Raw genomic sequence first — 17845 nt, 5'->3', positions numbered from 1 at the left:
GCTTGCGCTATGATTTACTTTGAAAAGCGACTGGAACGCAGCAAGCTTGATGAGCTGTTTTCAATGATGTTCTACGGTCGTTACATTGTCTTCATGATGGGCATCTTCTCCATCTACACCGGTCTTCTCTACTGCGACGCCTTCTCTCTTGGATTGCCCTGGTTCAAGTCCATGTGGGTGTGGGACAACGACGGCAAGGGCCCGACCTCTTCTCGTGTTGAAGGTTACACATACCCCTTTGGCTTGGACTACCGCTGGCACGACACCGAGAACGACCTTTTGTTCTCGAACAGTTACAAGATGAAGCTTAGTATCTTGCTCGGTTGGACCCACATGACCTTCTCGCTGATGTGGTCGCTTGTCAACGCTCGCTACTTCAAGACTAAGATCGACATCTGGGGCAACTTTGTTCCTGGTATGATCTTCTTCCAGTCCATCTTTGGTTACCTCGCCTTCACCATTGTGTACAAGTGGACCATCGACTGGCCTGCGCGCGGCGAGAGCCCGCCCAGTCTGCTCAACATGTTGATCTACATGTTCCTCAGCCCGGGTACACTCGAGGCTGGCACTTCACCGCTCTACCCAGGCCAAGCGACTGTGCAGGTTATCCTCCTGCTCATGGCGCTTGCCTGCGTTCCCATCCTGCTGTTCCTGAAGCCCTTTTACCTTCGCTACGAGCACAACAAGGCTCGCGCGCTTGGCTACCGCGGCATCGGCGAGAGCACCCGCGTCAGCGCCATGGACGACGATGACGACGAGACTGATGGCCGTCAGAACGGACGTGAGAGCTTTGGAGATGACGACGATGGCATTGCCATGATTACACAAGACATTGCCCACGGTGAGGAACACGAGGAATTCGAATTCAGTGAAGTCATGATCCACCAAGTCATTCACACCATTGGTAAGACTACCCTCCCCTCACTACCATCCCCTCCCTTTGCCTCAAGAAGCGCCATACTAACACTCTTTTCCTCTAGAATTCTGCCTCAACTGCGTCTCACATACTGCCTCATACCTCCGTCTCTGGGCCCTATCCCTCGCCCATCAACGTCTCTCCATTGTGCTCTGGGAAATGACCATGAAGAACGCCTTTGCCTTTACTGGCGTCGCAGGTGCCTTCGTCATGGTCTTTGTCTTCTACTTCTGGTTCGCGCTTACCGTCGCCGTGCTGTGTGTCATGGAAGGTACAAGTGCCATGTTGCATTCGTTGCGTCTGCATTGGGTCGAGGCTATGAGCAAGCATTTCATCGGTGACGGTGTGGCGTTTGAGCCGTTTAGCTTCAAGGTTTTGCTGGAAGAGGAGCCGGTGGAGTAAGTTGAGTTTGTGCATTTGCTTGTCAAGTCTGCGTTTATTGCTTTTATAATCGCGTTTCATTTGTCTTTAGGGTGTAGGAATATGATAAGACTGATTGTATTTTGAACATCTTTGGTCCATGTGTAACGTATATTAGCAAATTCACCGTGTTGAGTCTATATGGACATGAGTGATAGTGATTACAGCATTAGATGTCAATGAGATTACATGTCCATGAGCATGTTCAGCAGAAATGAAATATCAAGAAGCATGGTATGTATTTAGGCCACTGTTGAGCCTGTTGTATATATAATGTACTGGTTTCTACTACTCAAGAAAGATATCCATCGTCGTCTAGACCCCATTCTATGACCGTCTAGTGGACATTTCCACGAGGCCTATGTGACACAGCGCGGTGTTGCTGTGGCGAATCCCTGTACCTATCAAACCGTTAGCATATATTCCTCAAACATCACATTATCGAATCAAAAACTTACTTCTTAACAATCCTCTCAATGGAGTCCAAACCCTTCTCCAACACATCCATCCTAGGACCATAACTCAGACGAACAAAGTGATGGCAAGGCGAGTCGAACAAATCCCTACGCCTACTGGGGTTCAAGTCGAAGAAGATACCGGGAACGACAATGACCTTCTCCTCGAGACAAGCCTGGAAGAAGTTGAGACCGTCATTGATGCCCTCTGGTAGATTGCTGAGATCGAGCCAGAGGTAGAAAGTCGAGTTTGGCATGTAGGGGAACTTGAAGCCGATTTCCTGGAGACGGCCAATGACGAAGTCGCGCTTGGTGCGGAAGTGCATTTGCAGAGCGCGCATCTCGTTGCGAACACGGGGTGGTGACATCATCTCCACGGCGGCTTCTTGGAAGGGTACGTTGCAGCCTCCGTCGAGGTAGGAACCGCATGAGCCGATAGCCTGGATGAACTCCTTGGGTCCGATGACCCACGCTACACGCCATCCGGGGAGGCGGAAGCGCTTGGTAAGACCGTCGATGATAAGAACGTCGTCCTCGTCTACGTCTTCAACGTTGTCAGCGGCGGAGATGACGGTGCCGTCGCAGTTTGTGGTGTAGTTGTATCCGCAGTAGAATTCATCCATGATGAGGGTTGCGCGGTCACGGCAGATGTTCTGGATCTGAGCGAGTTCGGGGTTGGTCACCATTTGTCCGGTTGGGTTACGGGGGTTCGATGTGAGGATGACAGAGGTACCACGGGCGATTTCCTCTGCGATCTTGTCGGGTGACATGTGGTATTGGTCTGCCTCGCCTAGGGGGACGGGAATGGCGGCAATGTTTCGGAAGAGCGACAACATCTCGTTGTATGCGGTGTAGTCTGTGTTTGTTAGATTTGATTTCGGCCAAGGGGTCGTCTTGACGTACCGGGAATGAAGAAGCCCAAGTAGCAGTTGCCGAGCACAGCAGCGATACGGATCAAACCCGCACGTCCACCAGGTACAATGCAAACCTAGATACAGTTAGTAAACATAGACGGATGAAGTTGGGTAGGTGGCCTACATTCTCCCATGTGTACTGGCTCTTGCGCCACTTTCGGTGATGTTCATTGTACAGAGTCGCAACAGCCTCTCTCAGCGGCCTGATACCAGCGGTAGGACCGTACTCTCGGCCATGGGCACTGATATCAACCTCTCTCGGCCTCTCAAAGCAGCCCTTGATGCTATCGTCGACTTCGGGCGCACCCTGACCCAGGTTGGCCCATTCTTCCGGGTGTTCAAGGAAACCGTGCTTGTACGCTTGTTCCGAAGTCCAGACGACACCAGTGGATGCGCGTGTGGCGTCGAGACCGGCGTGAGGCTTGTGACCTTCGTGCGACTGGCGGAACTGTCGGTGAATGGACGAACCGAGTTCTGGTGATTGTCAGTAAACGTCACATATGCAGGTGCTGTGTAATGGGAGACCTGATTCGTGTCTACGGTGGGCCATGGTCGGAAAGGAGGGGTAGAAGACGGCGCAGGGCTCGGAACAATGGTTTGCGAGGTACAGACTCCAAGATGCAGAGCGCATTCGAGGACTTCATAAGCCTCAATTGGAGCCCCAGTTTTCCCAGGTCCACATCTCTGTGCATTGGGAAGCTCCCGATACCTTGTGCCGACATAGGTCCTGAGAATGACGTATGGCCCGCCCGTGCTGACAGCAAAGACATGGTATGGTAAATTACTTACCGCTCTCACTCGGGTCCTTGGAACTCGAAAAGCGCCGCTGGGAGAAGGCTCCCTTGAGGTGGCTAACCTTATCTGCTGAAAAAGACATTGTAATGTAGTGGTTGTTCCGTCGGTGGCCAAATCAAGCTTTTGCTAAGCTCAATGGGGGGGTATACGCAGATCTAGGTGGGGGAGGGAGGATCGAAGAACAGGAACCCTGAATGATCAATTGAGGCTCCTGAGGCAGCGAGGAGCAGCAGTTGCAACAGAAAGAGGGGTACAGCAAAGTGTGGACACGATAGCTACCCTACTATATCAATGGCGCATCGGCCCTTTATAACGCGTGTCGCACGCAGGGCATCCACAGCCAGCTGCACACATGCACGCCCGAACTTCGTTAGTACAGGGAAGTCTGCCCAACTAAACCCTAGTCCGTAACCCTATTCCCTTCGTTCGACAACGGCTGCAGCCGGGGATAATTCTGGCTCCTCTGCCCCTCTAAACTGCCACCAGACACCAATCACAAACCTTACGGAACCCAGCGTCTCGGTGCTCGTAAAGTGGAGGCAAGTCTTCACCGCTTGCCATGTACTCTCTTGGAGCTGCATCCGACCAGGTCTCGCCCAAGTATAGTACCAACCCAACGGTGACATAGATCGAGGTAAACACACCTCCGTTACGCAGATCGGCGTTAGCATCCGTCAGCTATCCGAGCTACCTGCACCCCAAATGCCGAACTGCACATCATCTCAAATTGGGCCAAACACGCCCCTGTCAGCTTATGCCTCAGCAACCACCCACAAGTCACGATTGCAGCTCCGAATATTATGTCGAAAAAGCAAATCTCCTACTTCCATCGGTCAGTTTGCTGTACATGGTGTTGCAAGTCGTGCTGACAAAAAAAGCCACGTTCCACATTGCCATCTAGGGGAAATATGCCTCAAACGCTGCCCAACTTTGTATCCGTCTCCATCAGATCAATCGTTGTCTCGGACCGTGTCTCGCGTGGTCGGCAAGGATTGTCGCATAGTAAACCCAATCAGGTAATCCTCACCAGAAAAAAATGGCGCAGTCGGGACCAAAACGAGGAAATCCGCGCATTCTCTTGGAAACAAGTAGTTCGCAAGATGGGCACACAAACAGTGGCGAAACATATCACATAGCCCTTCCTGAGTCAAAGACGCGCAAGCTCCTGGAAGAATGGTCCAGCCTGGAACCAAAAAAGAAACTCGAGGACATTTATATCCCTCTCTTATTACTTCCTGGTTCATACTCGCCACCGAACAACGGACAGCCAGCCGTAGCTTCCACCACTTAGTAAGCCCAGCCACAGACCCATCTCCCAAACCGTCTTAAACAATCATCCCGTGTCCGCCCAGTATCGCTCTGTTTACACGCCCACCCGGGTGTCATAAAATACTGGACATACCAGTGTAAAAAAGCCACTGTAGTCGCCAGACACGTCTATTGGGTGCTTACCCACACTGTCCAGTATTTTATGTCACCAGGTGCGCCCATTAGCTCGGGGAGAGGACCCGAACCGAAGCGCAGTTGGGTCCCCACTCCTCCCGTTCGGCGTGAAATGCAACAATGATGCAGGTACCCGCAATTGTCTAGTCATGGACGTATGCATGATTGCAAAGGGTATCCTAGCCGCATAGTAAAATAGAACACAGGGAGCATTAGCGATGCCTATAAAACCCAGCAGTCTGATCAGACTTGCGATTGAGTTTCTGAATCTGGAAACACATGAGGACTGACGTTGTGGTAGCAAAGGAGTGTTCTGGTTAAAACCATAGACTCTATCCAATGAAGCCGTACATGAAGTTATCAATAGTGAGCTATGTCGAAAAAAATACTGCTCGCTGCACACTCCCCACAAGACATAAAGCCAGATTAAAGCCTCTTATCCCATATAATGATCTGCGGTACCCTATATTCTATACATGGCCTCTTGGCACTCCCAAGTTCATCATCATGATTATAATACTACACACCACTACGCATAGTGCCGAAGCAACATGGGAAACCAAAACGAGTCACAGGGCTCGACCAAGTCCTTAGACAGAGTAGATTGCTTTTGCAGTATGGAAGCCGCCTGCAAGCAATGCCGTAGATGACTGGTATTCTGGCTGATATGAACACAATATACAATAGTGGACAAACAAGTGTCCTCGCTATGTAAAGCTCGCTGGTAAATGCGAGCAAGGGCATGAACATATCGTCCAACCCACTTCTCCGTAATCGACAACACAGCGAAGACAAGTAAATAAACAACCACCACCCTATATCCTAACAGGTCTAACCTTCCCCCCTCCCCTCTATCTTCTTCGACATCCCCCACGGCGTACTGACATCTTTCTTAAACAGCTCGTCCAGTCCCACGGCCTTGAGCACCGCATACCTCACATGATCAATCCCCAACCTCTTCCCATCCACCACCGTCTCCGCACTAACCCCCAGAAGCTCTCCTAGAGCACCACCCCCCCACTTTCGGCTGGATATCATCCTTTAAGTCCTCCATCGTGTGCCGCAGCCCAATCATCGTGCCCTTTGGCTTCAGCACCCGCGGTGACTTTCCATCATACCGCTTAATCTCCTTGGCCTGCGGGATGAATATTTTATCCAGCTTGGAAAGGATGACCTGGTGGCTTACGCCCGAGAGACGCAAAGTAGCGAGGAGTGAACGGTCTTTATCTTTGACTCCATGCTGGGCGTCTATGAGGACGAAGACGCGACGGAGTTGTTTGCGGTTCTGGATGTATTTTAGGATTTCCGTTCCCCATGCCGCCAAGGAACCCTCGCCGTACCCGGGCATATCAACAATCGTTAACCCATTCTTACCCACGATCTTGTCGCGGCCGTCGGGTTGCTGCTTTATCGTTACGCCGTTTCCCGGCCCGAGACCGTAGAGGTTCGTTGTTTTTGTGAAACCGGGGGTTGCGGATGTGCGGGCGAGTAGGGCTTTGATGTCGGCGTTTACGAGCGTGTTGAGGAGGGAGGACTTGCCGACGTTTGAGCGGCCGACGAAGGCGACTTCGGGCACGTCGGATTCGGGGAAGAGGCGAAATTGGGCGACGCTGCGGAGGAGCTTGGCGGTTTTGCCGTGGTTGGTGAAGAAGTGGTTTGCTTGGGATTTTTGGGCAATGGTGGGTGGGATGGACTCCCAGTACCAGTGGAAGTCTTGGAGGTTGTTGTGGTAGAGTGACATGTGGGTTACTGCATGCTCGGATGGTGGCTTTTCGGGTGTTTCGTCCGAGGTAATGGGCTGCGGTTGTGGTTTTGGTTCTGGGGTTAAGCCTAGGGGCAGGGATGGTTTGGATGGTTGTAGTTCTTCTAGGGGCTCACTTCTGCGCGCAGTCCTGGTCAGTGTAACAACAGATCTCCGTGGCCTCACTGGTGTAGGCTCCTCGTATACTTCTGGTTCGGATAGTTCAGCTACGACCGCCGGATCTGCCTCTACTTCTTCCTTTACTTCTTCTCCCACCTCTTTATCCTCCTTTTCCGGTGGATGTCTCAACATTCTCCGTCTCTCTTTCGCAGTCGTCAAATTCGAAGATACCTCTCTCTGTGCTTCCCGTCGCTTTATCTCCTTACTCGAAACCCATACAGGTTGCCTCCACGGGAGAGGCGGTCTTGCTCCCCTCAAAAGCTTCGGTTTTTCTATGTCCAAGTGAAACTGATACTGGGTCTTACTCAAATGCAGTCCACTCTTATTCGGCCGTTCCGGCACAAACTCATCCTTTTTGTCACCATTCCAGTGTTTCTTGATCCGCACTCTCCCATTTCGTACTCCATCTTCCAATGGCTCGGCGCTCAATGGGCTAGGTGCCCGTGCAATTCTGATTGCCGCAGGACGTTTACGATAATGCCTTATACATTGGCGACATACATACCGTGGTGTCTGCCTCCAAACATCCATGCCTAAATCCAGGTGTGTGCAGAGAAAAAGAACCAGTGGTTGCATAAACAGCAAAGTTCACGATTGGCCAAAGCGTCACCCGCAACTTTTCGCCGCAAAAGACCTCCGCGGCGAACTTTCTTTCCAACATCACATACTAAATCGACTAAACATTCGACACAACGTGTATCACCGCAACCAGCACCTCCGAAAACCTCCATTGCCCACCAATCCAATTGCCAGATATCAAAATGCCCCCCCCCCACCCCACCAACCCTCCAATCCCTCTACCGCCGCCTCCTCCGCGAACTCCCCTCAACCCCACAGACAACACGCACGCAGCACCAAAAGCTCTCCGCGCCTTCAAAACTACAACAACGTATCCGCGCAACACTGTCCACACCGCGGTCCAACACACAAAGCCAGGTGCAGCTCGGCGAGCAATTCGTGCAATATGTGCAGGCGCAACGCACGTATGCGTCGCTGCTGGAGCGGTACAATCCCGGTATGGGTATGACGGAGGAGGAGCGCGTGAGGCTGAGTGCGAGGAGGGTGGGCATGAATTTGCCTGTGGAGTTTGAGGAGGGGGATGGGGGGGAAGTGAGATGTGGGATGGGGTGTTGGACTGCTGTGACGGGGAGGATGGTGGGTAGATGTATATATGTACATTGCGGTACTGCCAGAGCTTTTGTTTCGAGCTCCAGAGCGAAAGGGACAGGGGCGTGTGTGATGGTGTGGCATGGTTCATCATTGTACGAAACTAAGTAAATCATCTATTGATCCAACAAGACTATGTTCTAAACTACTCTTATGTGCACCCACGGTCTGATACGAGTACCGCCAATGTAGGGTATGCTGCTTTTGGTGTACACTGAAACTCCCGTATTCGCCTGAAAGAAATACGCTCCGACAATACGGGCACATTCGCCTCCTCATGTCTCAACATTATCTTATTCTCAATCCTCAAACTTGATACCCTTGCCACCTGATGTGTCAATCATGCCACCGCGGTAAGAGCCCCTCTTGCCCTTGTTCTTCTCCTTGGTAAAGCCTTTGCCCTTGGTTACGATCAGTTTCGCGTGGGCGCGGTCGGCGTAGTCGTACGAAACGTATGCGTTGCTTGCGAGCTTGGGGTCGACCTGAACGTCGGGCTTGATGCGCTGGAAGCGGTTTTCTACGTGACTTCTCTTGGATTTGGGAGCGTCTGCCGAGGGAGAACCATTGAATTTGCGCTTGTTGCCAGATGGCTGAGGCGATGCTGCGGGAAGGGTCATGGACGAGTCACTAGCTGACGTCTTACGCTCGAGCGCAGTGGATTTTGTTGCCTTGCCAGAGTCGGAATCGGAGTCGGAATCGGAGGAACTGTCTGAGGAACTATCAGAAGAGCTATCAGAAGAGCTAGACTCGCTTGAAGAGGCTGCTCCCTTCTTTACATTCTTCTTGGCCTTGGATGCTTTTGCTGATGACGCGTCGGATTCGCTGTCGCTGTCGCTATCGTCGGAGGAATCTGAAGAATCCGAAGAGTCTGAGTCCGACGAGCTAGAGGCAGACGACGATGCGACGGACGCAGCCTTCTTGCCCTTTGTCTTTTTATCCTTCTTCTCAACCTTCTCCTCAGCCTCAGATTCTGAGCTACTATCACTAGAGGAATCACTAGAGGATTCGCTCTCTGAATCACTTTCGGAATCGCTAGACGCAGCGGAGGAACCTGAGTCGGGGAGAGGAATGTTGGCTGGCTCTTCGTCGGAGCTGTCGTCAGAGCTGCTGTCGGAATCGCTAGAATCGCTGGACTCGCTCGATGAAGATGCCGATGATGAGGACACTGACTTCGCTTTCTTGGGTTTCTTCGCTTCCTTCTTCACCTTCACCGGCGCAGTTTCCTCGTCAGAGTCAGAATCGGAGCTGCTGTCGGAATCGGAGCTGGAATCGGATGAACTGGAGGAGCTAGAAGAATCCTCCTTCACAGGCGCCTTCTTTGGGGAAGCCTTCTTGGACTTTTTGGGTTTTGTCTCTGCCTCGGATTCGCTGCTAGAATCACTGCTAGAGTCGCTGCTGGACGCGCTTTCCTTATCCACGTCCATTGGCTCAGGCGCATCTGGTGTATTCTTGGCGCTCTCCCATTGTGTAAACTCTTGGAGCTTGCCAGCAGCGCCCTTTTCTCCCTTTTCCTCTAGGAACGTCTTGACGAGCTCAAGCGGAACTTGAACATTGGCGACTGCAGATGGCTTGGCCTTCTTCTCGTCGCCGCTCGCCTTCTTGAAGACCTTCTTGTCGGTAGCCATTGCGCGCGATTGAGGTCGCGTAACGAGTAGTGGTGCGGTAGGTGAGTTGTGTTGATGCAAAAGTAGCAAATGTTGGTCGAGAAAAAAGTGACGGCGGGCGGAATAGTCCAGTACCTCGGACGGCGCTAGGCTGGATACGTGATCCCTGTCCCGCGCGCCTGCCGTCTCATATCCAGTACACGACGCCAAAGACGTCGCTCTCCGCACCGTAAGACATTGCGTCCTTTCCCCGCGCCGTCGGCATTAGTCAACCTACTGTGTACTGTCTTCTGGCACTTCGTATACTGCCAGGCTGCCAGACTGCCCACGGACAGTTGCTGCCCAACACAGCTTCGCCCACTGACGCCTTGCGCCCGCCGCATCGCAAGACTCACTACCACGGTTTCGCATTTGATGGCAGCCTTCAGAGACCCTTTCGCTAGCGCCGGGCGGCAGTGATTGGCGCATGCTCCATATAGGCCACGCACCTGTCAAACCAACCCCGTAAAGAGCTGCAGAGCAACACCATGGAGGGGAGGCCACGCAACTACACAAACGGGCCTGGCGACCGTCCCCAGGTCCGTCTGCCCACTGGCGGTCCTAGGGGGCCGCCGTCCGCCACCAGCTCCAGCTCTGGCCCATCTGGCATGTCCCGCGCCGAAAGATTCGACGACGAGCGACGGAGAATCACTGAGAGCTGCTTCTCCAAGGTGGACGAGCAAGGACAACGTACGTGCTTCTGAACATGCCCATAAACGTCCGGGTACACAGTCCGTGCCTGCCTATGGTGCTGCATCTCGTTGCTCCACCTGCATGACACTAACAGGCCCCAGTCCAGGAATCGTACATCACTCACATCCGCGTTCAAGAAGATGGCGCATTCCCCCAGTCCCCGCCTCCACCGAGCGCACCTCCCTCCAACAAGAAGGCGCGAATCATCATGATCTCTGTGCGGAACACGGGCCGAGTCAAGTTGCACAAGGCCAGAGAAAACGCAAATGGCACCTTCTCCATCGGAAAAACCTGGCCCATGGAGGAACTCTCTGCTGTCGAAAACTACGTACACCTGGAGCCGGCCAATGAGGAGGAGGCACAGCGTAAGCAGTGGGCTGGAGACAAGGGCTTCACCGTCACCATTGGAAAGCCGTACTACTGGGAAGCTGGGACTGCGAAAGAGAAGGAGTTCTTTATTGGAAGTATGGTCAAGATCTACAACAAGTATACTAAAGGAGATTTCCCCATCTTGACTGGCTTCAGCGCAACGGAGCTGGGAACTCTGACCAACGGTCAGCCTCATTTAGCAACGCCCGAGGGTCGTGCTGCAGGTCGTAGTCAAGGTGCCCCCAGTCCAGGGCAACCGCGTCCGAGCCCACCGGATCAGAGACAAATGCCTCCCAAGTCGCCTGGCGGACCACTGCGAAAACCCGGAGAAGCTTCGTCGCCATTGGCTGGGGATAATAGAAGGGGTCCGCCTCTAGGGGTAAACCCAAACTTCAGAAGACCCGGAGAGGCCAATATTCCAAGGCGACCTGGACGACCAGATGATGACCTCCGCCCTGGAAGTAGACCGAGCACAGGCGACGACGCTCGGAGACCTCCACCTTACCCACCAAACTCAATGACAGCTGCGCCATCCATGCCCAACCTTCGGCAGAAGCAACCCATGGATCCCAGCATTCGCTCGCGACCCAGCGGAGAGACCATGCGAATGCGTGGTGGTGCTCAGGCACAAAGCCCTCTCACAGCACAACAATTCGCGGCAAGAAATCTGACACCGCAATCCTCCAATCCAGAGCTTGCTGGTCGGCCTGGGACACCGGATTCTGGCAACTACCCGTCAAGTCTGAGTCCCGCTCGTGGACAACCTCGTGGAGACGCTCAGTCTCAACGATCGGAGAGATCTGTCGAAAATTCGCCTTTTGATGGCCCACCTCCAGGTATCGCACCACCAGATCAGCGCAGACAGAATGGGTATCCCTCGCCCAGAAGAGATCCTAGAGACCCATCTCCAAGAGGCCTTAGACCTGGCACAGCCCAGAGTGGCGCGAGGCCAGGTACGGCTCAGAGCAACGCCAGTTCAAGCTTTACTAGACACGAGGATGCGCCCCCCGAGGAGCCTCCCCAGCGTAAAAGGCCAATCATGGAAGCGCGCCCCTCCCAGGCGTCGCAACGGAGTGTGGATAGCCAGGGCACTGACCCACGTTCCAATTTCCAGACACCTTCTGCATCCCCCGCCCCACCACTAGAAGTGCCGCCACGAAGGCGACCAGAAATACCGGAGAGACTAAAACCTACTTCCCAAGATAACGTTTCTTATGCATCGTCACAGCCTACACCACCGCCTACGTCACCACTCCCTCAGATACCAACTGCCGCTACAACACAAGCAGCGCTAGCGCCAGTACAGCAAGCATCCACACCACCAGCCCCTATACAGGAAACGCCCGTACCGCAAGCACCTGTACAAAGATCATCTCCGCCTCAAGCATCTGCACAGCAAACACCTCCGCCAGTTGAAGCAGCCGCACCTGCAGTGCAACCTTCAACATCACCCGATTCAGTCGGGGTCTCGACACCGACAGAAGAAAAAGACGAAGACGCTTCCCACCGGCCCGGCCTTGGTCCCATGGTGAAGAAGCCGTTGGCCACTAACGAGGCTGCGAACAAGTTTCGAAAGTTTGCGGCGGCTGCAGGTGCTTTCAAGCCCCGTGCCGGTGGTGCTGCTGCGAAGCTTTTGAACAAGGAAACGAAAAAGTCAGATGAACCAGATGGGGTCAACGCAGTGTTCGTACCGCAGCGCCAAGTACCCAAAGAGGCGCCCAAAGAAGAAGTCGAGAAGAAACCGGAGGAAGCGCCCAAGCCCGTGCCGGATAGATCATCGAAAGAAAGACCGCATATCAACACCGAGGTGGTCCCGTCTGTGACTGTGTCTGGCCCCTTGACGCCAACACAGCCCAGCGCCGTAGAAGAAACGAAAGAGCAAAGCGCGCCACCAACGCCAGAAAAAGTAGCGACCAAAGAAGCGACACCTGAACCTGAAGTGCGACGGAAGAAGCGCCGATCCAATCAACAGATTGTGAACATCTCAAAGCTTGGAATAGACCCTAGTATCATTGATGAGCGGGGTTTGGAGTTCGAAAGTATACTTTCTGAGCTCGGATGGGGCAGCAACGAGCTTTCTAACAAGCACATTGAGTTACTAGAAACAGACATCAAACGCGAAATTGCTCGTGTTGAAGCTGGAAGCTGGCTCAATCATCTGGAACAGAAGGATGATCGAGTGGAAGCTGTAGAACGCATGCTGGATCGCGCAATTGCAGAATGCGACGAGCTCGAGGGGCTGCTGACGTTGTACAATGTCGAGTTGAGCAGTTTGAACGACGACATTGCTTTCATCGAAGCGCAAAGCCAGGGTTTGCAGGTACAGACCGCGAACCAGCGTCTGTTGCAACACGAGCTCCAACAGCTAGTCGACACCATCTCCATCACTTCGGATCAACTTGAGCCTCTAAGACGCGCTCCTATCGGTAAGATCAATGGGCTCAAGGACATTGAATTCTCTTTGGTCCTTCTATACAAAGCGCTGATCACGATTGATCCATCGTTTGTTTCTGGGGGCCGCTCAGGTGCCACTGAAGATCTTACCGCGATGAACGCACGGGCAGGATTTGGCAATAGTGACTTGGCAACAATGCAAGCTCTTCAAGAAAAAAGAGACCGATATCTTGGCGAAGGCGCCATGTTCCTAGACCGGCTCAAGAAACATATGAACATCACCTTCGGTGCAGCATTCATGGCAACCAAGGATGAGCTTTCGAGACTTGATCACGGCTCTATGCCATCGCTGAAGGACAACATAGACGCCCATGATGCAGGTCGAAGCGAGCTTTGGATGTTAAGTCCAGTGATGCTATTTGCAAAGGAAATTGACAGGGCTTCATGGGACATGCTACTTCGCATGTACCAAGACCAAGCAGCGCAACTTTATCAGCAAGAGGTCAGGGACAACATCCTGGCATGGAGGAAATTCGCTCGGAAGCCCACTGGCGAGGAACAGGAGTTGCTCTTTACTGCACAAGAGAAAGAACCCGAAAGTATCACAGGCACGGCAAGAAAGCTGACTGTTAAGCGAAGTCAGACCTTGGCTCGTGGCTTGAGATCTGCTTCTGGAGATAAAGATGCCAAGGCAAAGCCGGCCTCACAAGATGGCAAGCTACATGCTTTCGATGTTTTCGCACGTGTTCTTGAGGACACTGGCCCGGTACTTCTCACAGAACAGAACTTTATCACCGAATTCTTCCATGCTACATCTACCGACTCGATCGACTTCCCCGATGCAGTGCAGGCCGCACCCCCAGAAGAGCGACGTGGGCCAAATCTCTGGATACGGAAGCAATTCGAGGCAGACAGAGCCATGGCGAAGCTCGTTAGTGGTGTCATGGAAGAGATCTTCTCCTTCTGGCCCGCTGAGATTCAGAGCCTTGTGGACTGGGCCACCAAAGCCGATCCTTTGTACGTGCTATTCTAGCGGCATACCATACTATTACTAACTTTACATAGGCAAGGAGTAGGCATTCTATGTGCCGTCGATCGAAAGCTAGTCGACATTGAAGATACGAACCAAGACTTCTTGACGAGAAATTTGCAAAAGATACACGAGCGTCTACAAGGGCTATTTAGCCGCTTTCTGGATGAGCAAATACGCGCTATCGAAGATACAAAGGTCAAGATCAAGAAGCGCAAGGGAGTGATTTCGTTCATGAAGACTTTCCCTCATTTCTCCATTGCTATCGAGAACATGCTACCGACTGCGTCTGAGGGCGGAAACCAGCTCGAGATCAGACGTATGGTAAATGATGGCTATCAGAGAATTAACAAAGCCATGTTCGAGAGCTTAAAGGTCATTGCGAAAGAATCGCCTACTGTCATGGCTTCCCAAGGACAAGGTGATCCAGAGGACAAGGAGGCGTTGAACTACCACATCCTGCTTATTGAGAACATGAACCACTACATGGAAGAAGTTGATGCGCGTCAAGTTTCAGTCCTGGATCTGTGGAAGGGCAAAGCTCAAGATGAGTACAATGAGCACATGGGTCTCTATGTCGATGCCGTCATCCGAAGACCGCTAGGCAAGCTTTTAGTAAGTACATATGCGCATCTTCATTCTGGAAAACATCTAATCAGATACAGGAATTCATCGAATCGACCGAAACCCTCCTATCTCAGCCCGGCGCGAGTGCACAAGCCATCTCGCAACGCTCCTCTCACTCTCACTCTGTCTTTAAAAAACTGGCACACTCACATGATGCCAAAGACCTACGCAAAGGCATCGAGGCCTTGAAAAAGCGGGTTGACAAGCACTTTGGCGACGCGGATGACCCAACCATCAGTCGAGATCTGGTGTTCAAGGTGCTGAAGGAGTGCGAGAAGACGTACGTAAATGTAGCTGAAAGGTTGACGACGATCAATCAAGATGTATATAGTGGTGAGGTGGAGATTGATTGGAGTGAAAAGGAGGTTGAAGCGGCCTTCCGGAGATAGAGTCTTCGCAAGAGCGCGAGCCGGCACCTAATAGGAATGGGGCTGCTGTTGTGATGTTATTGTGAGTTTGCATATTGGAGGTCGCGGTTTGCCGGCGTGTCTATCCATGGTTGGTATTGTCATGGTTCGGCTGTGTACCTGCATGGCGTTTACAAGCGTACGAGCGTCGAATAGCGATATGTCAACAAATATGCCATTTGGCTTCTCGCACCCCACTTTTCCCTTTAGAGCAATGCTCCGGACCTTGATCCTTCCGATATTGTCCCTCCTATACTCCGATCAGGTATACAGTATGTAGATAACCTGCATTTTTATGCAGCTCGGCGCAAGGCAAGTCCCGCCGGTGTCCGAAAGGTCCGATCAAGCACTAACACAGAAGCCAACCCCTGTCGCGGTTAGTAACAAGCGAGAAATGACGGCATCGATTGCAACCGCCAGTCTAGATCACCAACCACAATGGTACCAAAGCACCCGAATGTAAGGCCGACCATACCACGAATTGTTGGAACACGGCGCGTCACAAGCGGGACTTGTTCGGTACTCCGCCCAGCTATGCAGATCGGTCAAGAAGTGATGCATAAAGTATAATGTAAAGAGAACTCCATCCCCCGCCTTCCAACTTGCAACATATCCATACATCAAGCTTTCCATTTCAAGTTCGTGGGAGACTTTCACGAACGTTGCCCATCATGACACTCTTGCAAACGCTTCTCCGCGCAACCGCGTTCAAAAGCCCTCTACTACGCACCCTTGTCCCCTCTGTTGCACTCGCATACGGTATCCAGGCCGCCGTCGCCGTGCCCTCCATTGCCGCACAAACAGAAAAGTACTACGACTTGAGCGGCAGTTTCACATATCTCTCCTGCACAGCATTGAGTCTGGTGCTGCCTTACATGCGAGCGCGAGCTGCAGGGACCATGACAGGGGGTCTAACTGAGTATCTGAGTACGCAGGGTCTGGGACAAGGGACCTGGTGGTGGAGACAGGCGCTTCTAAGTGCGGCGGTGGGGATATGGGCTACACGGCGTAAGTTTCCCACAGAATTTCGGTTAGGATTATTGTACTGATTAATGTGTAAAGTGGGAACATACCTCTTCCGGCGCATCTCCAGCGACGGAGGCGAAGACTCTCGTTTCGAAAAAATCCGTACTTCGCCGTCCGCCTTCTCAGTCGCATTTTTCGCCCAAGCAACATGGGTGTCGCTATGCACTCTTCCTGTCATTCTGGTCAATTCTATCCCTAGGTCCGCGTATGCTACTTCTCTGCTCGGCCAGGCTGTGTCGTCGAAACCGTATCTCACCGATATCATCGGTCTGGCGACTTTTGTCTTTGGTCTGACATTCGAAGTCATCGCCGATAGGCAAAAGGACAAATGGGTCAAGGAGAAGAAGCAGAAGAAGCATTCCGAGGAGTTCCTTACCCATGGTCTTTGGTCGAAATCTAGGCATCCAAACTACTTTGGTGAGGCGACGCTTTGGTCGGGTATCGCTATTGCGGCAGCTGGTCTGCTTGTAAGGCAACCTGCGCAGACCGCATTGGGCTTGAGTGGAGGTGTTTCGGGACAGATGTTGGTGGCGGGTATGTGTGCGGCTAGCCCGGCGTTTGTGAGCTTTTTGCTGCTGAAGATTAGTGGGGTGCCGTTGAGCGAGAACAAGTATGATAAGAAATATGGGGATCGTGAGGACTACCAGAAGTGGAAGAGGGAGACGCCGATGTTTATTCCTAAGTTTTAGGTGTTCGGAAAGCGTGGAGGATAGAGTTCAATCACTGCCTGATATGCTTTGTAGAGGATGGAAAAGTCGGTTTCGGCTCGTTTCGATGCTTTGAACTAGTTATATGGTCTTTGATACTTTGGAGATATATATGCTAGATTATTTACTAAAGATAATAATGTATGCCACGACTTCCCAGCCGCGGCTTTCAAACTCAAACTCACAGCTTATATTCTATGAGGAAGGGTGGGACGTTAGGCGTGATTTATTACGCAAGGATATGTAAGTAATCAAAGGAACTGTGACATTAAGAGCGATCTAAGTGCTTTTGAAGGTGCTGAAACCACCCGGGTAATCATCTCCCAAGTCACCATCTCATTTCCTCCTCCCCTACTGTGCATCAACTATCTCATCCTCCTCTCCATCATGCTCCATCTCTCCACCCACATACCCCAACAGCTCATCCAACTTAAACTCCTCCTCCACCTCTACCTTATCCGTCATAGTCCACGCATCCTTCCTCGCCGCCCTCCCCAACTTAACCTCAACGTCCTCGCAAAACCTACGCGCCTGCCCCCCAAACCTTGCTCATCTCACTATCATCAACCCTCCATGTCTTAACGCCCTCCTCCTCTCCTCCCACCTTTACTTTCGCGACACGCAAACCACGCACACCGTTTATAACAGCCTCCCTCAAGAACCACCAGCTCGGCAGAAAGTTTATCTTGGCCAAGATGCGGAGCTTGAGGGGAGTAAACATGGCGCTGTATTGGCAGGCGTAGTGGAATAGGTGCCTGTTTTTGAAGGCGACGTCCCACATTGAGTGTGCGATGCGGTCGATGTCCGGGGAGGTTAGGGTTGGGGCGCTGGTGTTGCTGGGGTCGGTGTGGTCGGTGGGTGTGGCTGTGATTGGGGGGAGGAGGGTGGGGTTTTTCTGGAGGACGTAGTGGAGGAGTT

The 17845-nt window shown here is 52.4% G+C and overlaps 8 protein-coding genes across 8 annotated transcripts; 4 read left to right on the top strand and 4 right to left on the bottom strand.

Moving 5' to 3' along the window:
• Positions 1-1075: 1075 nt before the first annotated feature.
• Positions 1076-1318, top strand: PtrM4_018340 (uncharacterized protein; the record flags this gene model as incomplete). Its single annotated transcript, XM_001931703.2, has 1 exon — positions 1076-1318. One exon carries the CDS (start codon positions 1076-1078, stop codon positions 1316-1318), a length of 243 nt encoding a protein of 80 aa, XP_001931738.2.
• A 355-nt stretch (positions 1319-1673) lies between these two features.
• Positions 1674-3582, bottom strand: PtrM4_018330 (Aspartate-tyrosine-aromatic aminotransferase; the record flags this gene model as incomplete). Its single annotated transcript, XM_001931702.2, has 5 exons — positions 1674-1737; positions 1795-2647; positions 2695-2779; positions 2830-3179; positions 3495-3582. 5 exons carry the CDS (start codon positions 3580-3582, stop codon positions 1674-1676), a joined length of 1440 nt encoding a protein of 479 aa, XP_001931737.2.
• A 2343-nt stretch (positions 3583-5925) lies between these two features.
• PtrM4_018320 (GTPase) lies at positions 5926-6996 on the bottom strand (the record flags this gene model as incomplete). The annotated part of the gene is made up of 1 exon (XM_001931701.2): positions 5926-6996. The coding sequence occupies one exon, from the start codon at positions 6994-6996 to the stop codon at positions 5926-5928; it is 1071 nt and encodes a 356-aa protein (XP_001931736.2).
• Positions 6997-8330: 1334 nt separating this feature from the next.
• On the bottom strand, positions 8331-8648 carry PtrM4_018310 (SRP40-C domain containing protein; the record flags this gene model as incomplete). Its single annotated transcript, XM_066103320.1, has 1 exon — positions 8331-8648. The coding sequence occupies one exon, from the start codon at positions 8646-8648 to the stop codon at positions 8331-8333; it is 318 nt and encodes a 105-aa protein (XP_065965522.1).
• Positions 8649-9099: 451 nt separating this feature from the next.
• On the top strand, positions 9100-9579 carry PtrM4_018300 (TFIIF-alpha multi-domain protein; the record flags this gene model as incomplete). The annotated part of the gene is made up of 1 exon (XM_066103319.1): positions 9100-9579. One exon carries the CDS (start codon positions 9100-9102, stop codon positions 9577-9579), a length of 480 nt encoding a protein of 159 aa, XP_065965521.1.
• Positions 9580-10162: 583 nt separating this feature from the next.
• Positions 10163-15176, top strand: PtrM4_018290 (Sec3 multi-domain protein; the record flags this gene model as incomplete). The annotated part of the gene is made up of 4 exons (XM_001931698.2): positions 10163-10364; positions 10469-14147; positions 14196-14775; positions 14826-15176. 4 exons carry the CDS (start codon positions 10163-10165, stop codon positions 15174-15176), a joined length of 4812 nt encoding a protein of 1603 aa, XP_001931733.2.
• A 689-nt stretch (positions 15177-15865) lies between these two features.
• On the top strand, positions 15866-16909 carry PtrM4_018280 (DUF1295 domain containing protein; the record flags this gene model as incomplete). The annotated part of the gene is made up of 2 exons (XM_001931697.2): positions 15866-16202; positions 16257-16909. The coding sequence occupies 2 exons, from the start codon at positions 15866-15868 to the stop codon at positions 16907-16909; spliced, it is 990 nt and encodes a 329-aa protein (XP_001931732.1).
• Positions 16910-17450: 541 nt separating this feature from the next.
• Positions 17451-17648, bottom strand: PtrM4_018270 (uncharacterized protein; the record flags this gene model as incomplete). Its single annotated transcript, XM_066103318.1, has 1 exon — positions 17451-17648. One exon carries the CDS (start codon positions 17646-17648, stop codon positions 17451-17453), a length of 198 nt encoding a protein of 65 aa, XP_065965520.1.
• Positions 17649-17845: the final 197 nt, after the last annotated feature.

Source organism: Pyrenophora tritici-repentis, chromosome 1 (genome assembly GCF_003171515.1).
Source record: "Pyrenophora tritici-repentis strain M4 chromosome 1, whole genome shotgun sequence".
NCBI lineage: Eukaryota > Fungi > Ascomycota > Dothideomycetes > Pleosporales > Pleosporaceae > Pyrenophora > Pyrenophora tritici-repentis.
This window is presented reverse-complemented; position numbering and strand designations above follow the sequence as displayed.